This window comes from Protopterus annectens, chromosome 16.part0 (genome assembly GCF_019279795.1).
Source record: "Protopterus annectens isolate FY-2018-M chromosome 16.part0, PAN1.0, whole genome shotgun sequence".
Classification (NCBI taxonomy): domain Eukaryota; kingdom Metazoa; phylum Chordata; order Ceratodontiformes; family Protopteridae; genus Protopterus; species Protopterus annectens.
In genome coordinates, this window is record NC_056750.1 from 274451755 (window position 1) to 274478544 (window position 26790).

The following is a 26790-nucleotide window of genomic DNA, read 5'->3' on the forward strand; positions in this document are numbered from 1 at the left end:
TTATGTGATTAACTTATAATATGTAGTCTAAACAATGGAATTAACCAGGCATAAAATAAATCACTTGACAATGTCTTACCCTTAACTTCTTTATCATATACTGAAAAATATTGCTACTCTGTTGCTATATTTGCATGAATATGAACATTGTTTCAGTATTATTCTTCAGATGTAATGTAAAATATAAAACAATGTAGATTTTTGCGCAAAAAGCAAAAAAAGAAAACTATGGAAATTGTGGCCTTTGCCACGGCCTTGAGACCACACTTACTACTTTTTTGCCTTGTATTCTAGCACAAGTTCTTGCCTCTATATTCTTTGTGGTTTCATTACAGAAACAACAGTCTCCTGCACTTTTCCGGATGTACCTTTTTGCCAGTTACCTGTCACATACTTGCCCTCTTTTTTTCCTCTCAAAATAATACTTGTTACCAGTTGCATAGCTATGGCAGGGTGAGAGGACTAACTGCCCTGGTACAACGTTTTGGGAGGTGGACGAGATCAGCTTTTTTTATGTACTACCAGCTTTTAAAAGTAGGGTGCTGGTTGAGCGAGCTACGCTTCTGCTTGTTACAAGGAAGTGCTTGCTGCTGTCACATTATGCTATTTTTTTTATACACTGACTCCTGTTTGTTTTCCTTACAGGAGCATTACTATCTGCCTGTGCTGTTAGTTCTGTATAATTATCCTCTCCTCATTCGTCATTTTCTTTGATCGGTGTTTCCAACAGTACTCTCATTAAGTACCACTACAGGCAAATGATGAAAAAACTTATGCCTTATCTTGCCTTGAATTACTGCTCCTCTCAAAGCTGTTGTAGCAGCTTGTCCTTCTCAAATGTCATAGGGGCAGACATCCTGATTCCTCTGGAAATCTAAATCTGTCCCACAATGCACTGAGAGCACAGTCTCTGAGAACAAGTAGCCCTATCATTTGTTGTAAGACTAGACTTCCATTCACTTAGAATGGAACACTTGAAAAATACTGCTAAGTTTGAGAGTTTGCAGATCATATGTCACTAATTGGTCTGCACGAAATTTTAGAAATATGCCTACGGATATACTACACATTCTCTGAAAGAAGCTTGCAAAAGTGTTAACAAATTACTGAAATAAAAAAAAGACTTTTTACACAGACCAGTTCTGCAAGTTTCAGTTCCTGGCCAAGTTACTCCTCCCATCCCACATTTCCAGCTTGGCTGATTAATTAGTGAACTGTTCATGATCCAACAAATCACAGCCTGGTGTGCCACTAAAACTGCTCCCTCGCACTCATATGTCTCTTTACTTCTGAATAATTTCCCAGGAATTATTTCTAAAAAAAAAAAGCTCACATATCAATGCAGAGTTTAGGCCCATCTATCCTCTTAAAATGTGCACAGTAAAATATTCAGCATTCTGGCTGCTCATGTGGTTGTCTTTACACAGTTACTCTGTTATAGCATAACCTGAACTGTGGTACCTGGTACTTTCTGTTACTATTGTTTCATGCAGCTTGTCTTAGTTGTATACTTGTAGCTTCACTCTCAACCTCTTAGCAAAAGACTCATGGAGAATGTTTCTAAATCAGATACTTTTGAAAATAGCAGTACTACTGATTTAGCAAGCTCATAAAATAAGACTACATGAATTAGCATTCATTTTCTGAAAAAAAAAGTCTTTAATTGCAATGAATGTCATTCTTTGCTCCTGGGAGTCCAAAACCTTTTTCAAAAAGCATTTTGGATTGCACTACAATCACAAAAAATATTCCAAAATCACAAACTAAGAAATACTTGCTGCTGGAAGCCAAACAGCCCAAAACCACGCCGTAGAAACTTCAAATGTTGTTCAAGAAGTACAATACAATCCAGTAAAAGTGTAAAACACAGGTTTAATCCAAGAAATGCTGTACAATCCAGTAAGCGTGTAAGCACTTTTGTTTTAAACCCTTTAAAACTTCATCAGATACAAGTTGTAATAGTTCTATAGCCATTTAAATAAACTTCACTGGTCATGTGATCCTTTCAGAATTTGAAAGCAACATTCCCCTATTATACACATCCCCCAAAAAAGTATACATTTTCATTAAATTCATGCCCTAGTATACATGCTGTTTTTATTGTTGTACTATTAAAATTAGTTCATGTGGTTGTCATGCACAGTAATCTTTATAAATGAACTATTAAAAATAAATATAGCAGCAAAGTGTTTTTTTTTAGCAGTTTATCTCTCCCATGCTTTTAGTTTCAGGATGGGAGCAATACTGACATGGTCGTTTAGTCCTGGTTGCCTGTATGCCTCTAGTTGCAGTTGCCATTTTAATTCATGTTGCTCCAATATTACTGTCCAAGGACCCCCCCCCCCTGCTTTTCTTTCTCCGCTTTGCTAAATTTAAAAGAGTGGCCAGAGTGTTCACTTAGATGCCTAAACAGTGCATTGGTGGTTCTTTCTTTTTAAATTTCGTATAAATGTTCATAAATACAATTACGGAGCTTTTGCTGCATTTTTTCCCACATAAAACCCATCACATCCCTGACATTTTGTGATGTAAATTATGCCTGTAGTGTCGCAGTTGTATTTACCCTTTATGTTTAATTTTCTTCCCTTTAGGTTGATTTGAGTGCCCTCAAGTATGTATTTGCAGTAACTGCATCGCCCACATTTTGACATCCTATTAGTTACAGCATTTGCCACTTTCCTTTTTGCTTCAACCATGTTTTTTATGTTACTGCCTCTTCTACAAACAATAGTGGGCATTACCCCTATGTCATTGATTATGTTTGGGTGTTCTTGTAGCACCTTCCAGTTTTTGTTCAAAATCCATTTTATACTACCACTAGCCTCATTAAAGGTGGTAATAAAGGCATTGTGGTATTTTTTTATGATTACCGTGATTTCCAGAAGTACTGGTAATTACCTTATTTTGTAATTTCCTTGTCAAAATAGGTTGATAAAAAACATTTTTCCTTTTAGATGTAACTTCTAATGTTAACTCATTTAATAATTCTGATGGGTAACCTCTTCTAGCTAACATCCCTACTAGGGTATCCACTTCTTTATAGTAGTCTTCATCTAGGGTGTTCATTCTGGCTGCTCTAACCAACTGGCCCTTTGCCACTGCCCTTTTCTGTTTAAAGGGGTGGCAGCTGGTGAAGTGGAGTAACATGTTGGAATATGCTGGTTTCCTGTATATACTAGCAACATATTCCCCCAAACCATAATTCTTGCTAAGCATAACTTCCAAAAATGGCATCTCGTTTTTGTTGTATTGGCATGTAAACTTAAGGATCTCTGTACTTTCATTAATATACTGTAGAAAGTTTTTTAATGTAGCCTCATTATTTCCCCATATAAGGAAGATGTCATCCAAATAGTGCAGGTAGAATTTAATATTGTCTGTGTGGACACTATTATGCACAAATCTCTTTTCACACTTCAACATAACTACATTTGCCAAAAAGGACCCCACTGGAGAGCCCATGGCCACTCCCTTTTGTTTGTAAATTTCTTCCTCAAAGTATATGTAGTTATTGGTGAGAACTATTTCTAAGAGTTCTATGACATTATTTACTATAGTTTGGTCCAGGTTTTGTTTTCCAAGTAATCCCTAGTCCATTCTAGGGCGATACTGTGTGAAATGATGGTATATAGATCCCTTATATCTATAGTAGTCATAATATCTTCCTTTTCAAATCTAATAGTGTTCATTATGGATAGGAAGTCTCAAGAGTCCCTACACAGATGTTGTTCTTGTGTTAGAAAATGTTTGCACTTGTGTCAATATACTGAGTACATGGAACAGTGATGGAGCCCCTGCCATCCACTATCGGTCTCACAGGTGGATGGTTAACTGACTTGTGGATTTTAGGGACTCCCAAAAATTGTAGGGATTCTGGGTGATGTAACACTTAAATATTTAAATTCATCCATCTTTATTCTTCTCTTTATGAACAGGTCTCTGATTTGATTAGTTAGTCTCAAATATGCACTGTTTAACTCTGATCTACTACTTCTTTTATATGTTTGCTTGTAGCATTCCATTTATGTTCTTCTTATATGTTTCCTGCTTCATAATTACAATACCCCCGTCCTTGTCAGGTTTCATGACCCGTAATTCATTGAAATGTATGAAATCCATAATTTCTTCCCCAATGTCATTATTGTTGTTTTTGCTTCTTTTTTTTGTTATTGTTCTCATTATGAGCCCTCAAATCAATTTCACAGATTTTTTCAAATATATTTAGAGTGGGGTGTACTGGTGGTTTGTATAAGCTACTTGTTCTTAATGTATCACAAATACTATTACTGTTGCCCTGTTTAAATAACAGTTGAAAATTCATTCTACGTATATATAATTTTAAATCAATTAGTACATTAGTCAAGTTCATTTCACTTTTGAGTACAAAATTCATACCTTTTGCAAAATAATCAGCTACATCTGTCCATATAGAGTGTTCAGTGTAGTTATATAACTTAAAGTCCTTCTCTTTGTTGTATTCAACTGGGCCCTCCCTTCAATCCACTTTCATTTCATATCCTGGTTCAGTTTCTGTTCCTTGAACTATATTGTTCTCATCCCCATGTGTTTTCAGGTATTCCTCCTCCGGTATGGTGGTGCATCAACTTGATAATAGGTGTTCCCTTTGCCCCAAAATGGGCCCTTCACATAGTTCTTCCTGTTGTAATATCCTCTTTGTTGATTCTGTAGTCGTTCCGACCTCCTGGGTAACGTAAAATCCTGCTGGTAGTTAGGGTTGTTGGGTGAAAAGTTGTTATTGTGCCAGTGTTCATCACTGATATTGTTTTCTTGTTCTATGCTAGTATAGTTATCCCCTCCTGTTCCCATTGCCTGGTTGCCAGACTGTTCATCAAAACCTTTCCAAGTTTGTGAAGTCGGTGGTGGGGGGTAGGCCTTTCCCATTTCATGCTCTCTTCTACCGCGTTCATATTTTTTCATCCTATATCCCTTAGTTTTTGCAATACTTTGTTCTATACTGCAAAATACTCGTCCTTGCTTGGTTTTGTAGTCCTGGCATGATTTATCATTGACAATAATATCATTTAACTTTGTGACCTCTGTAGTTAGTTTGCTGATGAACTTATTATTATGGTGAACTATGAGTTTCATAAATTCACACCCTTGCTTGTCAAAGAGAGCCACAAGATCTTTGTGTAAGAGTGAATTGATGTCAGTCCCAGTGGGATACCTCCACTGCCTAAAGCCCTTCGACACTCTGTTTGCTTTAGGATCACATGATCAGTGAAGTTTATTTAAATGTCTCTAGAACTGTTACAACTTGTATCTGATGAAGTTTTAAAGGGTTTAAAATGAAAGTGCTTATACGCTTACTGGATTGTACAGCATTTCTTTGATTAAACCTGTGTTTTACACTTTTACTGAATTGTAAAAGCGCATCTTGAACAACATTTGAAGTTTCTACGGCTTGGTTTTGGACTGTTTGGCTTCCAGCAGCAAGTATTTCTTGGACTGTACTATGCTAGAGCAAAAGTATATGCCAAAATTAGAGACACTTATAAGGTATATGATGAAAAGAGATCCAACACTCCTGCTCATCTGTTCTCCATTGCAACTAACCCAAATCACATACATGTACATACTTCATGACCCACATGTATTGAAACAGTACCAGCAGCTATAGCAGTGATATAATACTCCAAATGGGGCACTCAAAACAATATAGTGACAAACACAGAGCAATATATATACCTCAATCAAGCAACCACACACTGAGCAGATTTACTCTTAATCCCACCATTTCACAATGCATAACATTCACACCACACTTACAAAGACACACCTCCATTCCCCACAAGCACACAGCCACCCACACCCACACAACTTACTAGTCCACTTTGAGGTTTTTCCTACCTCTTTGCAAAATACTGCTGTAATGGCTTTGGCAAATGAAAATGATTGATGGATATCAGCTCAGGACTCCCATTCCTACCTATTGGAGTCAGTCCACTGCACTTACACAAGTGTCCTCCTCAGTAGGGCAGCAAGCAGATGTCAGTACAAATTTGCTGCATAGTTCTTTTACATCAAAAACACACACACACACAGTCACAAAACAATACAGCATGATTAATGTGGGCAAATCTGTCCAACTTCACTATTCGTATGATACCTGCTACCCATCACCTCAACTCCAAACCCATTCTTATGATACCTGCTACCCATCACCTTGCCAGCACTCAGGAGTGGTCATAGGTCAACTGATGCCCTAGGCAAAAGGGCTCCATGGAACCCCCCCCCCCACCACACTACCCAGTGCCCCCATCCTGGTCTACCTACACCAAATAAACATGCCTAAGGCCGATTATGCCAGCACTTCTCAGTCCAAACCTGCAAATCTTGCTGTTCACTACACTTTGACTAGCAGACACACACACACACACACACACACACACACACACACACACACACACACACACACACACACATTATACATATTGGTGAACAGTGGGACTTTGACTTCCTCTCAAAAAACAGTGCTGCAATGGCTAACAGGTGCAAAATCTACACCCCCCCCATTACTGATCCAATAAACAGTCATAGATATAAAACACTATGTTATAACTGGAACTTTCTGAGCCTCTATTGCAAAGTCTGTAACATCCTTCACAGTAAAAGGTACATGACACAGATTTTGTGCACTTGCCATTTGCTCATTTATAAGTAACATTTTTAAGTGAGGTGAGCCAGTCATGTGCTTTGTGTAATGACTCATGAATTTAGGAAATAAACACTAGTACTACATTGCTGCTTAAGCACTGGTTGATCAATCCTTCCACAGCTTGTCTATAAGAGATCAAAGCATTATAGCATAAATTATTCTACTATTCTGACAAAAGCTGGTTCTAGTACTAGATGACCTAGGCAGTTGTTTAGGGCCCACTGGCTTTGGGAGGCAATGGAGGCTGCCACAACATTTACTTTTTTAAATAAACAAAAGCAAAAAATGTACATTATTTGCATCAATCTGTGCAGCTTTATATTTTTTCAAGAAAAAAATACCACCAGGTGTAGAAAATCCCTTTATTTAGCACTTTCTTTCTTAGTAAAAGAACTTCATCAGAATACTGAATAGACATATAGCTCCATATTTTATACCCTGCATGCTATTGATGTTAAACAGTTAGAAAAGTTAAAAAATTAAGGGTGTGCACACTTATGCAACCAGCGTATTGTACGTTTTTTTATTTTTTATACTTTTTCCCCTAGCAGATTTGTTTGTTTTTCAATTGAATTTTACAGGTTATAGGTCACATTAAAGGTGGGAAAAGTTTTGAAATGATTTAATGTGGTCTTATTTTTTTACATCACAAAAATCTGGCATTTTAACAGGGGTGTGTAAACGTTTTATATCTGCTGTAGATTATCATACAAAAGCAGTCTTGGAAGACTATAAATACAGTTTCAAAGACTCTTGGGATTTCTTGGCTAAGGTTTCCGATGATCATCTTAAAGTGGACACAATCTTTATAATGATAGACATCAAAGATTTGTTTTTAGTGATACCACACACAATTGGAATAGAATGGTTTTGTTTGTACTTATGTCAGTATGCCAACCTAGATCATGACCAGATTTTGTCCCAAAGGACTTTAATGGAAGTGGTGTTAGACAACAATTTTATCATCTTTCAACACCGACTATTCAGGCAAAAGAAGGGGGTGGCCATGGTGGCCGCTTATGCCCCCATTTTTGCTAACATTGTACTGGCCTTTTGGGAAATTATTTATGTCATCAATTCTGAATTTGCAAAAAGTTGGACCTTATATGGTCACCTTTTGGATGACATCATTATTTTTTGGAATGACACACATGAAAAACTAGGACCAGTTTTTTTGAGTATATACATACCACCACCGACTGCCTAAAGTTTACTATGACTGTATGTGAAAAAGGTTAATTATCTTGATGTCACTATTAGTTGATTCAAATTTGGTCTTAGTTTTGTTTTTCCTATTTACAGGAAACCTACATATTCCAATACATTACTACACTTGAGCAGTTGGCATCCCATCCATCAGAAAAAGTCTTTAGTGTGTACGCTTGGCACACATGATGTATGAACATAGTGAATTTGAGGTTCAATGTAACATTTGACATGACATGTTAACTAAAAGAGGGTACCCCACCCCTTTCCTGAACAATATATTCAATGAGATAAAAGAGAAGAGGACTGGGGGTTACTACCTACCATTATTAGGGATGCACAGGGAACAAATGCCTACAAGCAACACAACTGTTATTGATGAAAACAAAATGTGTAAGGCATTAATTTTAACATACAATAGAGATTTCACTGACATCAAAAAAGTGATATGTAAAAATTGGAGAGTCTTTGACAATGAACCAGAATATAAGGAAATAGTTGGGAAAAGCCCACTCATTGTATACAAAAAAGATATCCGTATAATAAATATGCTAGACAGAGTAACTAGCTGTGAGCAAGTGGAGATGATGAAAGCAATGTGGCTATTGTACACAGTATAAATGTATACTGGAAGGTAGTGAATTAAGATTAGAACATTATGGTACTATCAAACTTAAAAAAAAAGTTCAATTGTAACAGTAGGAGCATTGTTTACTTAGCAGAATGTCAGAAATGCATCTGTTTCTATATTGGAAAAATGAAGAATGGTTTAAAAAGCAGAATTTATTAAGGCAACTATGACATTGTGAAGATAGAAATGAACAATGCACTATCACTGCACATTCAGTAGTTCACTGACCATTTTTTTCAAATTTATTATTATTGACCAGGTGGATGGGGGGGGGCAGAGAATTGGACCCACAGAAGACTACCTTGAATACAACGAGCTTCAGTGGCAATTGCAAACAAATGCCACTACCTGCCCTGGTTTAAATGAGGAATATATCAATCAGTCCTGTCTTAAGACTAAAAGCAGCCTTAGTTTTAAAAGTATTTCATGTTTTTAACAATTTGGCATAGTGAAACAAATCTTTGTGTATATATGTGGAAGGTTTAGGACATAGCCCTTTAAGATGTTATTTTTTTAATTGTTTAATTAACATCAACAATATGCTGGGTATAAAAGATGGAGCTATGCGTGTTTTTAGCATTCTGATTAAGTTTTTTTTACTAATGTAGAAAGCTCTAAATAAACGGATTTTCTACAAAGTGGTCAGCTGCCTCCTTTCATCCTGGTGGTATTTTTTCCTAGTTTGGGGTTCCTATTTTTATTTTTAATTTAAGGATGCACTCTCTGTGTATGTGTCGTATATTAGCTACATGTGAGTTTTAAACACACATTGGAACCAGTGAATTGGGCTTCCATCCTGTTGGAAAGTACATTGGATTGGAGAACTTGGAACTGCTGCTGAACACACATTGGACCAGAGAACTGATGCTATTCTCACAAGGCATGGGAGACACAGCACTCAGAGGTGTGTGTTAATAAGTTGTTCAAACCCTGTACTTTACTACAGGAGACTAAGATCCTTTATCCTCTACACCAACTACCAAACTGCTTGATTGAAATGTGCTGAAATGGGTAATTTTTTTTTTTCATTTTATTTCACTGCTCAATGGAAAAAAAATCTTCAAAAGTACAAGGGTGTATTTTCAAGGAATATGTTTGTGCTATAGAATTTCAAAGCGGTGTTGTGCGAGATAGCATACTTGCCTTCGATGTAGAAGGCTGTGGGTTCTACTCCCTCACCACAGATGGACTGCTTATGATGCACTGCAGTTTAAGGGGGAGAGGGAGTGTTGCATTCCTGAATGTGTCACCCTTTGAATGAGATGTTAAAGTGAGGGCCTATCTGTCTGTGTTAATGGTAATTCATGTGAGATCTTTTACATACACCTAACCTATCAAAAAGAGTAGGGGGTTCTTTATTGACTATAACACATTATATACACTATTTGCATTATAAACAATATATACATTTACAATTGCTTACATGTGATGTTCCAACATCATATAGCTTCATATATTTTAGTTACTCCCCCCACTCTTTTTTCCACAACCAAAACCAGGATACCATTTTGGCTAGGCTTGTATAAGCCCTAGGGCCGATAGTTTAGTACCTACCTATGAACCAAAACCATATATTTTTCAAAATTTCAGCCAAAACCCATTTCTCATTATACTTTAGCTTTCATTCTATAAGACCCACAAAACATTAAATAACTTCTCAGTTTTATTCACTTCCTTCATGTTTTTACCATAGTATCCATACTCTTATCATATTCGTGTTTATATCTTTTACAGTTTTAGAATCATTCAATGCATTAATTTCATATAATTTTCCCAGAATTCTCTTACTGTTGTACAATTCAAGAAAACATGTTCCATCATCTCAGTCTCTCCACAATGGTTACATACTCTCTCCTGAATCATTTTATGTGGCATATTGTCTTTATCAGTTTACTTATCCTTACCTTCCACATGAAATCTTTACATTCGTATATTGTTTTGCTCCATATAAGTGCTATTTTGTCTTTCTTTTCATTATCCAACCTTTTCCAAGGATACATATAGTACCATTCCTTCATATCACTTTCATATCAATCTTTTCTGTTCTTTTGTACATTTCCTATTTTTAATTTCCATAATAATACCTTGCTTTGATATTCTTTAATCTCATTAGACATTGTTCTTCCATCTTTTTCCATATTTTAAACTTTCCCAAACATCTTTATACTTAATTTTCAATATATAATTTATTATACTCCTATGTTCTTCTTTTATTCCCCATAACACTCTATATACAAATTCAGTGAAGCTGCATGAACTACTGGATTTATTAAACCTAGTCCTCCTCCTCCATCCTTCACATACATAATTTCTCTCCTCACAGGATTTAATCTTGAACCCCATATGAATGAAAGTACAGTCAATATCAATTCTTTTTCATACTCAGATGGAATCATATACACACTTGCTAAATAGGCAATCTTACCTATCAGAATAGAGTTTATTAAATATACCATTTTCTTATATGATAATCTATATGATGTCCAAAACATACATATTTATTTCAGCTTTTCTATCAGTCTTTGGCATAGTGTTTTTTTCTTCATACTAACCCCACATATTATTCCTAGAATATCTGCCTCTTCATCATTAAACTGAATACCTTCTAATTCATCCAAAAATCCCATTCTTTTACATTTATCCTTATTAGTACATAGACCAATCATATTCAAATACTTACTTAGTTTTCTAATTCCGGGTTTCATCCATTTCCTATTCTTAGTAATTAAAACAATATCATCTGCCTAAGTAAGCATAACTGGAACATATATTCCCTCCATTATTCTATACCTTGCCATTTTCAACTCTCTTTTCATTGCGTTTACAATTACATTTATAACTAATGCAAATAAGATGCTGCTTGCTGGACAACCTTGTCTTATCTCACATTCTGTTCTTATTTCTTTACTTAACCATCCATTTAAGATTATTTTTTATAATATTACTCTCATATGCTGATCTTATAACTTTTATTATTTTATCACCTATGTTATAGTCTCTTAATATACTCCACAGTTCCTCATATTGTATTTTATCAAATGCTTTATTCACGTCTCCTAGCAATATTTCAGTCTCCACTTTTTATTTATGATATCATCTGTTACCCTTCTTAATATCCACAGTAAATCCTGACTTCATTTCCCTTTTTCCAAAAATCATAGACTCCATCAACCTATCCACACCTTTCCCTAGTCTATCCTTATTATTCTCATAAATATTTTATAATCTGTATTATTTAGTACTACTGGTTTCCAATTACTCATTTCTTCCTTCTTCCCCTTTTTCTTTATGAATTTCATGGCCCTGATACAGATTTCTTTTTTATTTATTCCTTTTGCTAACCACTCATTCAATACTTCTACAAAATACACCCTTTGCCATTCTTTCTTATTATAATGCATATGATATTCAGTTCCATCTATTTTTGTAGCTTTCTCCATATCTATATCTTTTAATATTTCATCAAACTCTCCTACACATATTTCTTATAGTCTCATTCTCTTCTTTACCTCCCAGATTTGCCTCCGTTTTCCCTATATCTTCTTAAATGTATTTTTCTATACTGGTCTATTACTTCAAATATTTTTTCTTGCGTGTTCAATTTCTTCCTTCATTATTTTCCAGTTCTCTTTTTACTCTCTTTCTCTCACAATTTTACTTAAATACTGAGCCACTTCTTTTTTCTTCCTTATAAAAAGTACCTTTCTCTATATAACATTTTCTACCCTTTCCTGGTTAATTTCATGTATTTCCTTCCCCTTTCCATTATTTGTTTTTATTATTTCCTAATATGCCTCTAAGTACCGTCTGACTTGGCAACCTATTTTTCTTCTTTTCATTTTTACTTTTTTGTCTGACATTCTAAAAACCACTTGTTATATTTTCCTTTAAAACGTAACCGCCAGTCAGTCAAGTTTTCATAAAATATTCTCATTTCTACATGATCTTCCCATAATCAATCCATTTCCTTTCCTTTCTCATCTAAATATTTTGGATTCAATGTTTAACACTTTGCCTATCCTTCCTTTTCCTTTCTATCCATATAGCCAAATAATCTAAGAAACCGGTTTCCTTTGTTCCTTCTTTTATTTTATAACATCTGATACTTTAAAAATTATCAGTCTCTGTTTTTATCTCATTCCTTTTATAAGTCAATTGTGTATTATCCCATCTGTACAACTGTCTACTTTTCATTATTTCATATTCTATGTTAACATCATTCTCTTCTTTCTTTTCCTTAAATCACAATTAAAATTTCCTGCTAATATTATTTCCATATTCGCTCCTACATAGTTTAAGATTTTTTAAACATTTCATCTCTTTCTTTTTTGTGAAATATGAATATATTGCAATGATTCTATAAACATCTGTCTTATATCTCATATCTACCACTCTCATTCTACATAACTCAACTAAAGTATAATCTAAAACCTTTTACTATTTTGTTACAAAACACAGCAATTTCTGAACATGTATATTTCCCTATGTTCCATACAATACTCCCAGGTCATATGTTTTCCATCTGCTTCCTTTTTTCTTCCATTAAGATTCTTGTATCTTCTAAATTAATTACATGCATATTGAGTAATATACACCATTCCACAACACCTAAACTTCTTTTAACATGTTTTATACTGTTAATATTTCTTACAGATTTATTATTTTCCATCCTAACTCTTACCTTTTCTTTACTTTCTTTCATAATCAAATTTTTAATTTTTTTCCCTATCGTTCCCCCTTCTGCCTATTGAACTTTGTTTTACCTCTTACTATTTTCTAACTACTGTCTTCCTCTTCACTTGTTTCAGTACCGATTGCTCATCTTCATTATTTTTACTTTCTATACCATCACATTTTTATCTTCCTCTTGCGTGATATTTTGTTTTTCATGCTCATTCTTGGATTGTTTTTATATCATGCACATGTTCTTGCTTCTGCTATTCTGGAACTCAGATCATCAGAAAGGGGTAGGAGCAAACTACATAGGAAAAATGGGAATTGTGGGAACAATACTTATAAGGGAGGAATGAGGTTTAAAAGGCATCGGGACTTAAATGAGCTATGCAATGTTCGAGTGAGAAAAATTGGGTAGATTATAAGTGATGTATAATGTTTGCAATTGGAGTGTGTCAGTATGGATTGTGCTGTAAAATGCTTGCAACTAGGATTGTGCTGGTGTGATTTGTTTTCATTTATATAAATGTTTGATTTCATATGTAGTAAGTGATGGTTTAATAAAGATGTTTCATGTTTAAAAAAGGCAAGAACTGAATAAGTTATCTAATATTGCTTAGGCTATATGACATATAGCAATATATGTGAAGTATAATGCTTATGTTATTATGGTTTGATTACTTTTATTTGAATGGAAATTTGCCTATGTCACAAGTGATAATTCAATAAAGGTGTTTGAAAAAACATGCAAGTGTTCATCAGAGTTAAACCATGCCCTGTTTTTCCACATTTTTTTCCACATTAATTTACATTTCTTTGCTTCATGACCCACTTTTCTACAAACAAAATATATTTTTTTATCACTATCACTTATTAAATGATCATTTTTCCACAAAAAAGCAGGTTTTGGGCTGTCCCTTCTATCTTACATATCCTCTATTTCCTTCAAAAATTATTAGTCAGACTATGTTCTATGTTATCTTTTTTCATCTTGAAAATTATACCAGAATCTCATCCTCCAGTCCACAGACCTCTGTCATCATATACTTTTGCAATGTCCAACACTTCTTTACAAACCATGTTTAGTCTTTCAATGTTTCCTTATCTACATCAGTCTGAAATTGTATAGCAATCCTCTCTTTTGTATTTTCTATAAAAAGTCTGCACCACATAAAGGTTCCATGTATTACAATCTTTCTTTTTTCAAATTTCTTTAAAAAAATTCCATAATTATCCAGTCTCAAATATAATGTTACACCAAGTTTCTCTATTAATATGAATGAAAGCTCTTACCTCATTGGGTAATATTCCTAAGGGTGTAATAACTGTGTCCCATACCTTGTACCTTTCTAGTTTTTTTTTTTGTTTCTTACAGCTGGGCCGTACAATGAATTTCTTTGGGATATCTTTTACGCCTTCTTTTATTAATTGTTTTTTTTTGCTCCCTTTTACCATCAATGCTTATAACTTTCTTTCTCCAGAAACTTCTCACCTCTTCTTCCTGAACCTTGTCTAGAATGACACCCTATGATGCTGCCGCTTCATTCTCCGGTTCACACTGCAAAATCATTTTTTCAAATAAGTATCCTGCATCCCTCCCGATTGAGGATCTGTAACTACACACTCCAACTTGGACGTAGAGAACAAACCTTTTTGGAATAGGTACTCGGAATCTTGTGAAGGTTTGATTACCTTGACATCAGCATTCACCTTTACTCCAACCCACCTCCTTCTTCGCCAGCAACTCAGCCAATCCTAATCACAACCTCGCCACTCGAATAACAGCTCTTTGGCTCAGCTTCGTTCTGCACACATTCTTTTTTTCGTTATCCAACATTAAAGCTATCTCCATCTTTCTTCCAGTTTCTCCAAGACTCCTTTGCACCTGGAATGGAAACCGGAAGTGTAACAGCCATACAGTACTCTTAGAAAAGAGTAGGAGGAAGCTCCCCAATGCCCTGGCCAAATTTCCCTAGTAATATAAATATTACCAAGGGTGTCTCCTAAATAGACGTTACTAGTATAATAAGACTAACCTGGCCAACAAAGGACATTCAAATTAAATCCATATATCTGCTTTCATTTCAAAAGAAAATAAGTGAGTAGTGTTTATGGCAACTGCAGGGAGAAAGACAATTAATGGGAAGCCATAATAGCTAAGCAGGGGGGCTGGTCCATTCATCTGCCTAGAGCCCATTTGACCATGTTCCTGCTCTGATTTTGACCTCTTACCATCACACATACATAATTACACCTTAATTTATTATTATTGTAATTTTTAAAGACTTTGGATACATCACTATATCTAAATATGATTTTATAATGAATAAATGCTGGTGCATTTGATCGAAACATAAAATATCAAACTCTATGATTACCATTAATCACAATTAAAATCAACAAAAAAGTAATTGCAAATGTAAACCGATAAGTTATATTTGTGAGTATAAAAACAAAATAATTTTTATATGGGGGGCTTCACCCAACACCCCAAAAATTAAATACAACTCCAAAGTTGTGCAAAAATGAAGAAAAGTAAAAAGCCCAGGAATTATGTAACAGTTAATATAATAAACTTTGACTGCTAAGCAATTTGAAAAACTGTACCAGTAACAGAAAGCAGTGGTATTGCAGCATGCAGTGTAATACATGCAGTGATAAGTCATACAACACTCCTATATACGCAAATGAAGTGAACTGCAAAACACTAAAATACTGCACTTCACTGGTTATTTTATTGTATTGTATTTTTAGAGTAAAACAAAGCAAACAAATACACCTAAACCATAGCAATGCAGTAGAAAATTATTTGTCTGAATGGTGGCAGTGTTATGAATAGCTTTTTTTAAGGTAAGGTGCAGGGTTTGAATCAGAGGCAGGGTTAGAATGCAGTAGTATGGTGGCCAGGAGTACCCTGCCCCTAACCATAACCTTGCACCTTACCTTATTAAACCCCTTTCTGTAACATTGCTACTGTAAAGGATTAGACAGAGACACACATCAAAAAACAAAGCATGAAAGCTATCCTGTTACCTAACACTTACTCTAGCCATAACCCGCTAATACTTACATCAACACACTCCCACCCCCTCATCCATCCCACTTATGGCTCTCTACATTCCGAACTGTTGATATTCTGAAACTACAGTTCACACTGCTGACATTCCGATCTGACATTTTTAATTGCACCCATATACGTGGAAGGGAACAAAGATGCAGTGGAGCTGTAGTACCATGAAAGGGTCAAATCAAAACCCTGACAAATATACCTGTGGCTCTATAATACAGAGCAATACATTTAATGAGTCCAGCACAGGAGTCAGAAATGTTCCACACGGCAGCTATCCTGAGCTTACACACAGAGATCTAAATGTGCTTTCAACACTGTAATAATTATTATTTACATACTGTTTACTGAAAATGGGAAGGACATTCCTTGCTTGATACACCCAGTCTGATGATGTTATGTGCTATGGAAATCATTCAGTACAGAAGCCATGCATATTTATTTTATGATATAAAAACAACTTGATCTCTCTTGCAAATGAGGCAGACATTAGTTTTTGTCATTTTAAAAGAGTGAAATGCAACGTCCTGCATCATTTTCTAGGCTGACTTCATGAGCTGACCAACATTAAGTGACTGTAAAAACTCTTCAAATGTCAGCTGGGGCAGATTTTACATTTTATTTATCAATGTAAGCTATAAAACAGGATTGACAAAAATAACATCTGTCAATATACTAATTAATGCACAATAAAACAGATACCAAAGAAAATGAATTAGGGAGGAAACTGGCTGTATGATTTTCTTCATTTGTCTTAGATAAATGCATGTTACAACTTAAAGAAGGAAGAAGGGGGCAATACATCAGGTGTTCAGACACTGGAATAAGATTGAAGCTTACGAAGCAAGACATGTATGAAGGCAAATTAAAAGAGCTTACTGATATAGATGAAATAATGCAGAATAGCTCATAAATGTCTATGCTACATATGACATCTACATAATCTGAGCAGTAAAACAAAACAGTTGTGGAATATCACGGGGCAAATGTAAAATTATACAGGTTAATTGAATCAGTCTTCATGAGACTATGTTTAACCTAAATCAAATAACAATGATACTGAACTGTTGATGCACAGCAGTATATGGTTGCAGTAATAAACTAAACATTTAAATTTAGCTTCATCTCCTAGTGCTTACCCACAATGCACTGCTGAAAAGTAGCACCAGCCCTAACCTGTGATTTTGTACAATATGTGTATTCATAAGACAGAATCAGTTCATTCATTTTCATTCAGAAAAATAAGATATACTGTTTGACAATAAGCACTCTCTCTAGTCAGACAGTCAATGTGTCACTTACTTCAACTAAATTCTTGAAAAAAGCAAGGTCTAGCCTTAGTAGAAAAAAGGGGATATATTTGAATGGCAAAACAAAACTTTTCTTCAACAATACAACAATCCACACCATAGTATCTAGTCTATATCTCAAGAATATAATTTTAATTGAGCTTTTCAAAATCATTCTGTATAATAATTTCTACAATATCATTATGCTGTGTTGGTATTAACTTTTTGTTTACTCATTGAAACTGTGTGTCACAAATTTGTAGACTGCACATAAATTCAACCCTTTGGAACTGCTACACTAACTTTAAGCATGGCTTGCTCTCTCAATCTCTATAAAGATGCAGAATATAATGGAATGTGATTACAGAACAAAAATGCAGATGACTGCTTCCTGAGAACTGCAAAACCAATGGAAATTACAACAGGCAGATGATTGGAAACACTTTATGAATAAGAAATAAAGAATGAAAACAGTGGAGCTGAGAAAAATCTCTGAACAAGGATGAGCAAATGTTCTCTATATTAGTGTCATGTATATTAATAACAGCAGTATATATATATGGCAGCCCTCAAACCCTCTTATTAGATTGTCAGCAGTATACACAATACATTGCAAAAAGTTTTTATTTTTAGGTTACATAAAGAGCCCCCTCTAATATATTACTAGAGGATGACATGCAGTCTATCTTAAATCTGTCCTTGATATTGAAAGATTCATATAAGGAAAAGAAAACCTCTGGCCTCACCAACCTTGTGCATACTTCTGGGCTGTTCCCTATTAGGCGGAGCATCCCTTTTTCATTGTCCAGGGCCCCCTCTGTCCCACAAAGTGAGGGAGATGTCCTACATTGCAAACAAAGAGACTAAGATTAAACTATGCTAATGTACTAAACTTAAGACCATAAATGTCTGCTAACTCAACAACAATCAAGAACAAAAGAGAACAAGATGATGCTTTATCAGTTTTCAACAATTACAATGGCATTGGTATAAAAATCACATTCCATAAGATGTAAAAAGTGTATTATGTTACTTTGAATAGCACAACTGAAACATTGTAGTACGGCCACACCAGGACCAATTTTCGTTTAAATATGCCTGTGGTCTGTTGAGCTGTCTAGCATTTAAAAATATCAACATGGTACTTCTTGGGGTGGTAGGCATTAAAAAGCAGTAATGGCATCATGATATGCATAAGAAAATATCTTAGAAACTCTTTATGAACAAATGTCAGTTATCCATTTGTCTTTGATATGTCTGAGCTGTCTAGATCGTGTTACCCGGTACTGATATTCTTAAATCCACCTCTTTCCCATTAAAAAATAAACAATGAACTAACTTTTTCTAAAAGACATCCGAGAAGGGAAATTATGTTTATTTTTGTGGATCACTCCAGCAAACATCATAACTTAGTTCAAAAAGAAATGTATTTTTTTTTTTGTGCATATGCTTGTTAGAGTAGCTTTATTAGCAGCAAACAATGTACATACAGAAACAATAGAGGGGTACAAACAAGCATTTGAAATTAGGTGTTATGCTTTGCTATTAAATGCGTACATAATTCATTCATTCCATTTTCCCTATTAGGCACTTTTCTAGCATTTAATTGATGTAGTTAGACCAGGATGGGGGCACCAGGTAGTGTGGTGGGGGGTGCCGTGGAGCCCTTTTGCCTAGGGCACCAGTTGACCTAAGGCCGCTGCTGAGAACAAGTACTTCAAAATGCAGCAGAAAACTTTTTTTTTGGTATTTTGTTTACATGTTATGGCACCTACAATATCAGCAAAAGCATTGCTACTTTTTAAAATAAAAAGTTCTGTGAGAATGGTTTATGTTTTTGAACTCTGACGTCATGTCACATGGGTTTGTATCACAATTGTGCTACACCACTGTTCCCCAGATGCCTTTTACAGGGATACTAGTCCCTATATTTGAAAGTATGCTGGTGTTCTACAAATTTTTTGATAAACTATGAATGTAATCACAAAGACTCCTCTGACCTCTCAGAACATAGGTTCATAGGTAGGTACTAGGCTATCGGCCAAGGGCCTATGTAAGCCTATCCAACAAGGTTCCCTGGCTTATGCCACCCAAGAAAGTTATTTTCCTGTGCCACTGTCGAGCAGAGACACAGAAGTGATCCCCAGGGTGTATTTCCTATTTCCCATCCACTCAAGATTTTTCTTGAAGAGTGCTAATGAAGAACTTTGCTTGACATAGATGGGTAGCCTGTTCCAGCATATGGGAAGTCTCTGGGACAGGAATCTATCCCTCCAGCATGTCCTGCTTATTGTGGTGACAAGGTTTAGGTCCCTAGAGCATGTAGCTCCGAGGGATTGGGATTTCTTTAGGTGTAACATGTCCATCAGCTCTGGGTTTAACATAGCTTTATATGTTAGGCAGAGATCACCTCAGAGTAGGCAATATGCTACAGAGTAAAGCTGGAGTTTTTTGAGGTGGTCAGTGTAGGGCATTTGTTTGAGGCCAGTAATCCTCTTTGTGAGGTACTTCTCTGGCCTTTCCAGCTGCTGCAGATGTCTTGTGAGGTACATTCCAAAAGGGGTGTTTTACTCTATAATGGGTCTAATAAGTGTCGAGTATAGGGGAACAATGACCTCTTTTTTCCTGGATGAGAACCCTTTTGAGATGAGGTGTGCCACATAGAAGGACTTCCTGACTACTGTGGCGATGCGACTATCAAAGGAGAGATTACTGTCCACCTGGGACCCAAGGTCTCTTTATCACACATTCGGTGTTAAGTAGATTGCTGCCTATGTGGTAGTTCATGGGTACAGAGTTTTTACCAAAGGGGATGACACTGCACTATTTGGCATTGAGCTTGAGGCCATGGGTCTGACATCAGGCATTGGTCTCAACGAGGCCCTTTTATAGAATGTCCACATCATTTGGGGACTTGACTATGGCTCCTAGTTTGCAGTCATCTGCGAACTTGGTTAGCCAGAGGCCTTCTGTGTTTGGTATCTACTTCTCTGAAGTACAGGCTAACAGAAGAGGTCCCAGGATGGAACCCTGTGGTACTCCACTTGTCACAGCTTTGAGGTCAGATTTGGAGTCTGCAACTTTTACAGTGTGGGTTCTGTCAGTGAGCCAGTTGGCAACCCATCTTGTGACGTAGGGAGTTATACCTAGTTTAGTTAGTTTAGCTATAATTCCAGCATGGGGGATGGTGTTGAAAGCCTTGGCGAGGTCAAGAAAGGCTGTGTGAACCACCTTACCCTCATCTACGGCTTTGGTGACTGCCTCAAAGAAGTCGATCAGGTTCAGGAGGCATGATCTGCTTTTCACAAACCTGAACTGGGTGGGATCCAGAGTTTGGAGGTTACCAATGTCTTTGTTTATGAGTTCCACGATGATACGTTCCATGGCCTTGCAGACCAGGTTCGTCAGGCTAATAGGTCAATAGTTCCCGGCATCAGTGGTGGCTCCCTCTTTGTGGAGTGGGATAACTGTTGCTGTGTGCCATTCAGTGGGCACAAAGCCCGATACGAGGCTTTTATTGAACATGGTGCTTAAGTGGGGAGCCAGTTCATGTAAAATGCAGCCTGGGATGTTGTCCGGTCCCATGGATGCTGTGTTTTTGTCTTTAGAGAGTGCAGCTTTTTACCTGCATAGTTGTGATTACAGGGACTCTGCATTTTTCCTGTATAGATATGGGCCCTTTAGGGGGTGAGGGGGGTAAAGTTAGCACTGAACCTATCTGCCAGGATGTTGGCAATATCAGTTGGTTCTGTAATTTTCGTGCCTTTGTGCTGTAACTCAGAGCAGATCTGGGTGTTGCCATCGAGATTATTGACATAGCTATAGAATGCTTTGTGGTTGTCCTTAGAATTAGTGGTGATTTTGTTTTCGTAGCTAGCTTTGGAGGATCTTATAAGGGATCTCAGCTTCTTACTGAGGCTCACCAGGGAGCTCCTCCACTCATGGGATTTTACTCTGTTTTGCAACAGTTTCTTCCTACTGTTGTACAGTTTGTTTATGGCAGAGGACCACCAGAGTGGCTTCATTTTTTTTGGAGGATAGTGTCTTGGTTCTGTTTGAGATAGCACAATCCATGCACTCGTGTAAGTGCTTATAGAGTGCATTTGTGTAGGATTCAGCAGTTGCAACTGTATTGCCCATCTGCATGGGTGTCATGAAGTTCACCACTTCTGTCTTAAGAAGCATAAAGTTGGCTTTGGAGAAATTTTTTACCGTGGTTTCCTTAATGGGGGTGGGGCAGGATGTGGATATCAAGGGTGATTAGCTTATGGTCAGATCGGACCAACGAGGAGTTGACGTCAGGTGTGGAACACCAGTCACTCATGTTGGTAATGACTAGGTCTAGGATATTGTTGCCCCTGGTGGGGGTGTGGATAAGTTGATCCAGGGCAATGGAGTTTATGAATTCCAGAAAGCATTGAGCTAAGGAGTTTGTACATGAGTAGTTTTCCCAGTTAATGGTGGGGTAGTTGAAGTCGCCATTATTAGGGTGTTTGCTTGAACCCTAATATTTTCCAGTACATCAAGAAAAGAGGAGTGGGAATCCTGGGGCATGGTGGGCGATCTGTAGCAAGCTACAATTTTGATTGCAGTTTTGCCCAGAGTTAGTTGCACTTGGATAAACTCGGATGCATTATGCTGAGCAACTAGCCTGGAGGTGTGGCTATCCTTAATAAATAAGGACACACCTCCGTGTTTGGTGTTTCGGTCCAGGTTACATGGCTGAAAAGTGTGGTATGAGTTATAGCCCGGTAGTGCAGGGGTGCTCTCTGGAGCCTTGAACCAGGTCTCAATCACTGCACAGATATCGATGTTCTCCATTTTAAGGAGTGCCTCGAGTGGGTGCATTTTGAGATTTAGACTTCTAGCATTGAGTAGCATTACCCTCAGTTTTTGTTTGCCTGTTCCTGTTACGGTGGTGAATTTATTTGAACCTTGCCTAAAAAAGGCACTATAGAGGCAGCAAGAGCCTTAGCCAGTATCCGGAATCCCAGGGGCGACAGGTGCAGGCCATCTGTGGCAAAGCATCATGGTTTGTTGACCATGTCATCCCAAGCAGACAGATACTGGATCCCCTTAGAATGACACTAGAAGCTTAGCCAATTGTAGAAGTCAATCATTTTGTCCTTGTACTGCGGTACCATTCTGGGCGATGGCAGAATGCTACTCAGAGCTAGGGTCATACCTGCCTGGGCTACAAGATCAGAGTGCTCTTCCATATCTCTTTTCATGTAGTCCAGGGAGGTACGTTTCAGGTCATTCACACCAACATGGACAATGACAGAGTCATATTTGTACTACTTGTGGAGTGATCTGAGTGCATGGGTTATGTGGCGGATCCTGGCATCCAACAGGCAGCTGACAGTAACCTTCTCCTTGTTTAGCTTGGTGAGTGGGACATCAGTGTGCCTGACTAGAGAGTCACCTATGACTAGTGTGTTGGGTACGTTGTTTTATTAACATGAAATTTCCTCTGCATAGCTGTTACATTTCTGTAGTCCCTGCACTAGCCTACTTTATGCTGAGGCCCATCAATGGCTTATGGTTCAGTTTCTGGGCCTTACTACACTATAGTGACTGCTGAACATTCTCACCTAATTGTCTGTTCTTACAGGAGCACTAAAATGCAACTGTGTGCCTCATCTGTCTTTATTTATATTTTCATATCTCCCCTAGTATTCAGATGCAACCACATTAAGGATCTTTAAACATTTAAACTTTAATAATTTTGTCAGATATTCGCTTTGTTAAATCACTGCTAGAGAGCTCTACCACACAACAATTGTTGCACACCATACTTGTTTAGATTTGCTTTTAAAATCTTTGAAACCATTATGTTCGGTTTTGCACTTTGTGTTATCCTGTAAAATATACACACTATTTATGATACTGACAAAACATTCTTGATTTATATAATGTGAGTTTTTATAAAAAAAATGAATGCAAGTAAAACAACTGGTAATCACTATGGATTTCATAATGGCATCTGCTCCACATTGTCTCATAAAAAGCATAAAAATCCAGTCATGCTTATAACATACCTACCTTAAAAAGGACAAAATGATACTTTCTTACTGTCAAAATCTTAAGCATCAGAGACAAAAATGCACTACCTGCTGTCACACAGAGAAATCTGTATTCTAGCAGTGGCATTTTGTTATGTGAGAAGTAATGTTTTAGGCTAAAGAAAGCATTCCCCAATGAGCTGACTATAACAGAGATGACTCAAAGTCACCTCTGAACTTACACATTTTGTGAAGCAGACGCATACTTCTAGGATCCCAACAAGAGAATTTTGAAGCCTGCCCTAATCTTTGAGCTTTCCTGACAGCATTTTCTTTCTGCATCAGTAGAGCCATAACAGGAGCAACAGAACTGTTGCCTTGTGGCAGCTGTGGTTCTAAGCATGGCTATTTTTAGACACCACTCTGACAACTGCCTGGAACACGTTAAGTAGAAAACGGTCCTAAAATCTCATAGCATTTATGTTCTGCAATTAATGTAGGGTGCGTGACAAATCATCTTCTATAAGAATGCCAATGAAGTGATTGAAAAAAAATGATAAAGTGCAATACATTATTTTAAATATTAGAAATGTGTATCTAGCGCTACAAGTTTGCATTCCAAAGACAACACAGTAATACATTATATCTCTAAGCAGTCATTTTCATCCACAGATTTCCATCTCTTACTTAGATGAATGTTTTAGACCATTATGTTTAACTACAACAATAATTTTAATTCTAGCTTTATTTTTCAGGATTCCAGTGCTTTGGAATCCCAGCAAAGAACATTTAATTTAAATCATTTGGGACTGGTTTACCTGATAACTACATTGCAGTGGTAGTATGCTTCAGTAAAGACTTCTGAAACACAGGTATTAATGCAGGAAGAATGTTAGAAGTACAAACTTTAAAATAATAAAGATTCTTTATGAAACATGTCATGCACAAGGGTAATGTCTTTTAATCGCCGTTCAACACTTTCTTTTATGTTCCACTACACAGTCTAATCAATACTGCATACCTCTTTTAAAAACAGTCCTCAAAATGGATTATACAGTTGACTAAGTGATGCAAATTTAAGTGCAGTAAACTTCAATTTCCACTGTAGAAAAATAAAATATTTTTTAGTTAAGCTGAAAATTCAAGTCAATTTAACACCATTATGAGTCTCCTAGAAAGTTCCATAAGAATATCAGCCAAAATCTTCTAATTATGCCCGTGATGATGGCTGCATGCCACAGTTTTCTTTCCAGTCATCTCTTTCAGGAAAGAAAAATAACTTAAAGCATGCACATACAGGCACACTCATGGCCTTACTGACATCTCATTAGTGACACTAAGGACATTCTACTTATGTACTATGCAAGTCTAAACACATTCTCAAATGCAAACATATACAATACATTAGCTAGATTTCACTGCTGAATCACAGCCAGAGAATATCTAAGCAACAAGTGTTACTATGTAATGAACTTATTCTAAAAAGGAAATGCCTTTCTTAAACATATCATGTGGATAATAGAGATACCCATCTCACAGTTAAATGCTTTTGCCACTTTAACCACTCTGGCAAGATTTACTTAGGTTTCCTCCCTGTGTGTGACCTTTGCAATCTAAAGGTAAATTAGCATAAGTGACGGGCTTAGATATAAGTAGCACTGTAGTTTACCTTTTGTAATTTAGCCCATGTTGAAGTAATACATACACTGAGAAAATCATAGCAACAAAACACCAGAGAGTTGTTTCTGCCTTACTGTGTGTGTGTGTGTGTGTGCGTGTTGGGGGGGGGGGGGGGGGTTGCATGGAATGCATTTCTCCACATGGAGACATTGCCACCCCCCTCACAAAAAAGTAAAACTTTTGAAGTTGTACCACAACTGCTAGCTATCAAGGATGTCCCTTTGTGGAAAATGGAAATAAAACTCTGCAACAGTGGTGATTTATAGCATGCAATGAAAATTGGTTCTATTCATTTTTTATCTCTATGTGCATGAACATAACTTTAATCTGAATCAGTGCTTCTAATCCCAGTTATTAATTTGGAAGATATATTACATTTTAATTCCATTTTCAAGCAGGTGGTGTCCCACTTACTGAAAAGGTTGACTACTTTTCATCAAGGTATTCAAACCGCTGTTTCTCCATAATGTTTTGACATACACTCATGAAATGCTCTAAAAGGTTTAGTGGCACTATTACATGTAAACTTTCTTCAGAGATTTTTTTCTCCTATCTTCAAACTTAAGAGAAAAATTCCATTTAAAATGTAATGAAAAATGGCAGTTTTATGCCACATCTGACAAGAATGAAAACTGTACTTTATACAGAAACATACAGTCTTTTAGGTGTGATGTCCCAACAATGCTGTATATTTATATTTTAATAGCTTTTTTTATATTTTTTACCCTTAAGAAGAGTCACACCACTATAAATTTAAACTGAATGAATTGAAAATTGGAACTATTGCAGTTAGTCAGTTTCACGGCCAGTCTTTTTTTTTTTATAGGCCCCTATGATTACTTGCCCAGTGGATTCACGTCCTATTCCTCATCAGCTTGTTTCCTTCTTCCAGGAATGGGACCTAAAACTCCATAGAGAGGGTGAAAGACCTGATATATTTTTGTTTCAATCTGAGTTCCTCAGGAAGGTGAGGGCCAGGCAAGAGGAGGGGAACAGAAGCTTGTTGTATAGAAGCCCCCACATATTCTCTCCCTAGTCAGGCTCATGGACTCACAATGGCTTTCTGGCTGGAGAAATCATGACTGCTCCCACACATATCTGTACCCCACCTCAGCACTTCTCATAGTGATTCAATGGCATGACGATGTCTACGCTCTTCTACTGGTGGTCACTAGTAGGTTTCACTAATGTGGTGATCCTGTCTACTTCCCTCCCCCCAGTATAGATGGGCTGGCATGTGCCGCACAATTACAGCTCTTGTGAAACAGAGATTGCCTGGGTCAGAGTTATGGCTTCCATTATCGTTGTTAGATGGCCATAACAATGTCTTGCAGCCATACTAATTTACTCTTTATTCAACTCCACTCACAAATACTTTCTTTATATTGCTTTCAGGTAATCTTAAAACTTTAAAGACAAAATACTTAGACACTTAACCTTTATTTGCATGGGCTAACAGCTGTAAAGGTAAAGAGACAACAGCATCTTAATTGTCTGGATATCTACTTACAATTGGAATGGCATGCCTCCTATTGCAACATTTAAAATGACAGAAAATT

General features: G+C 36.6%; 1 protein-coding gene across 1 annotated transcript in view; it reads right to left on the reverse strand.

Moving 5' to 3' along the window:
- The window catches only part of GARNL3 (GTPase activating Rap/RanGAP domain like 3), a 3522664-nt gene that overhangs the window by 3035234 nt on the left and 460640 nt on the right, over positions 1-26790 (reverse strand). The window contains exon 2 of the mRNA XM_044057887.1: positions 18297-18389. Within this exon, the coding sequence (XP_043913822.1) occupies positions 18297-18389 (93 nt within the window). The remainder of the gene's footprint in view (positions 1-18296; positions 18390-26790) is intronic.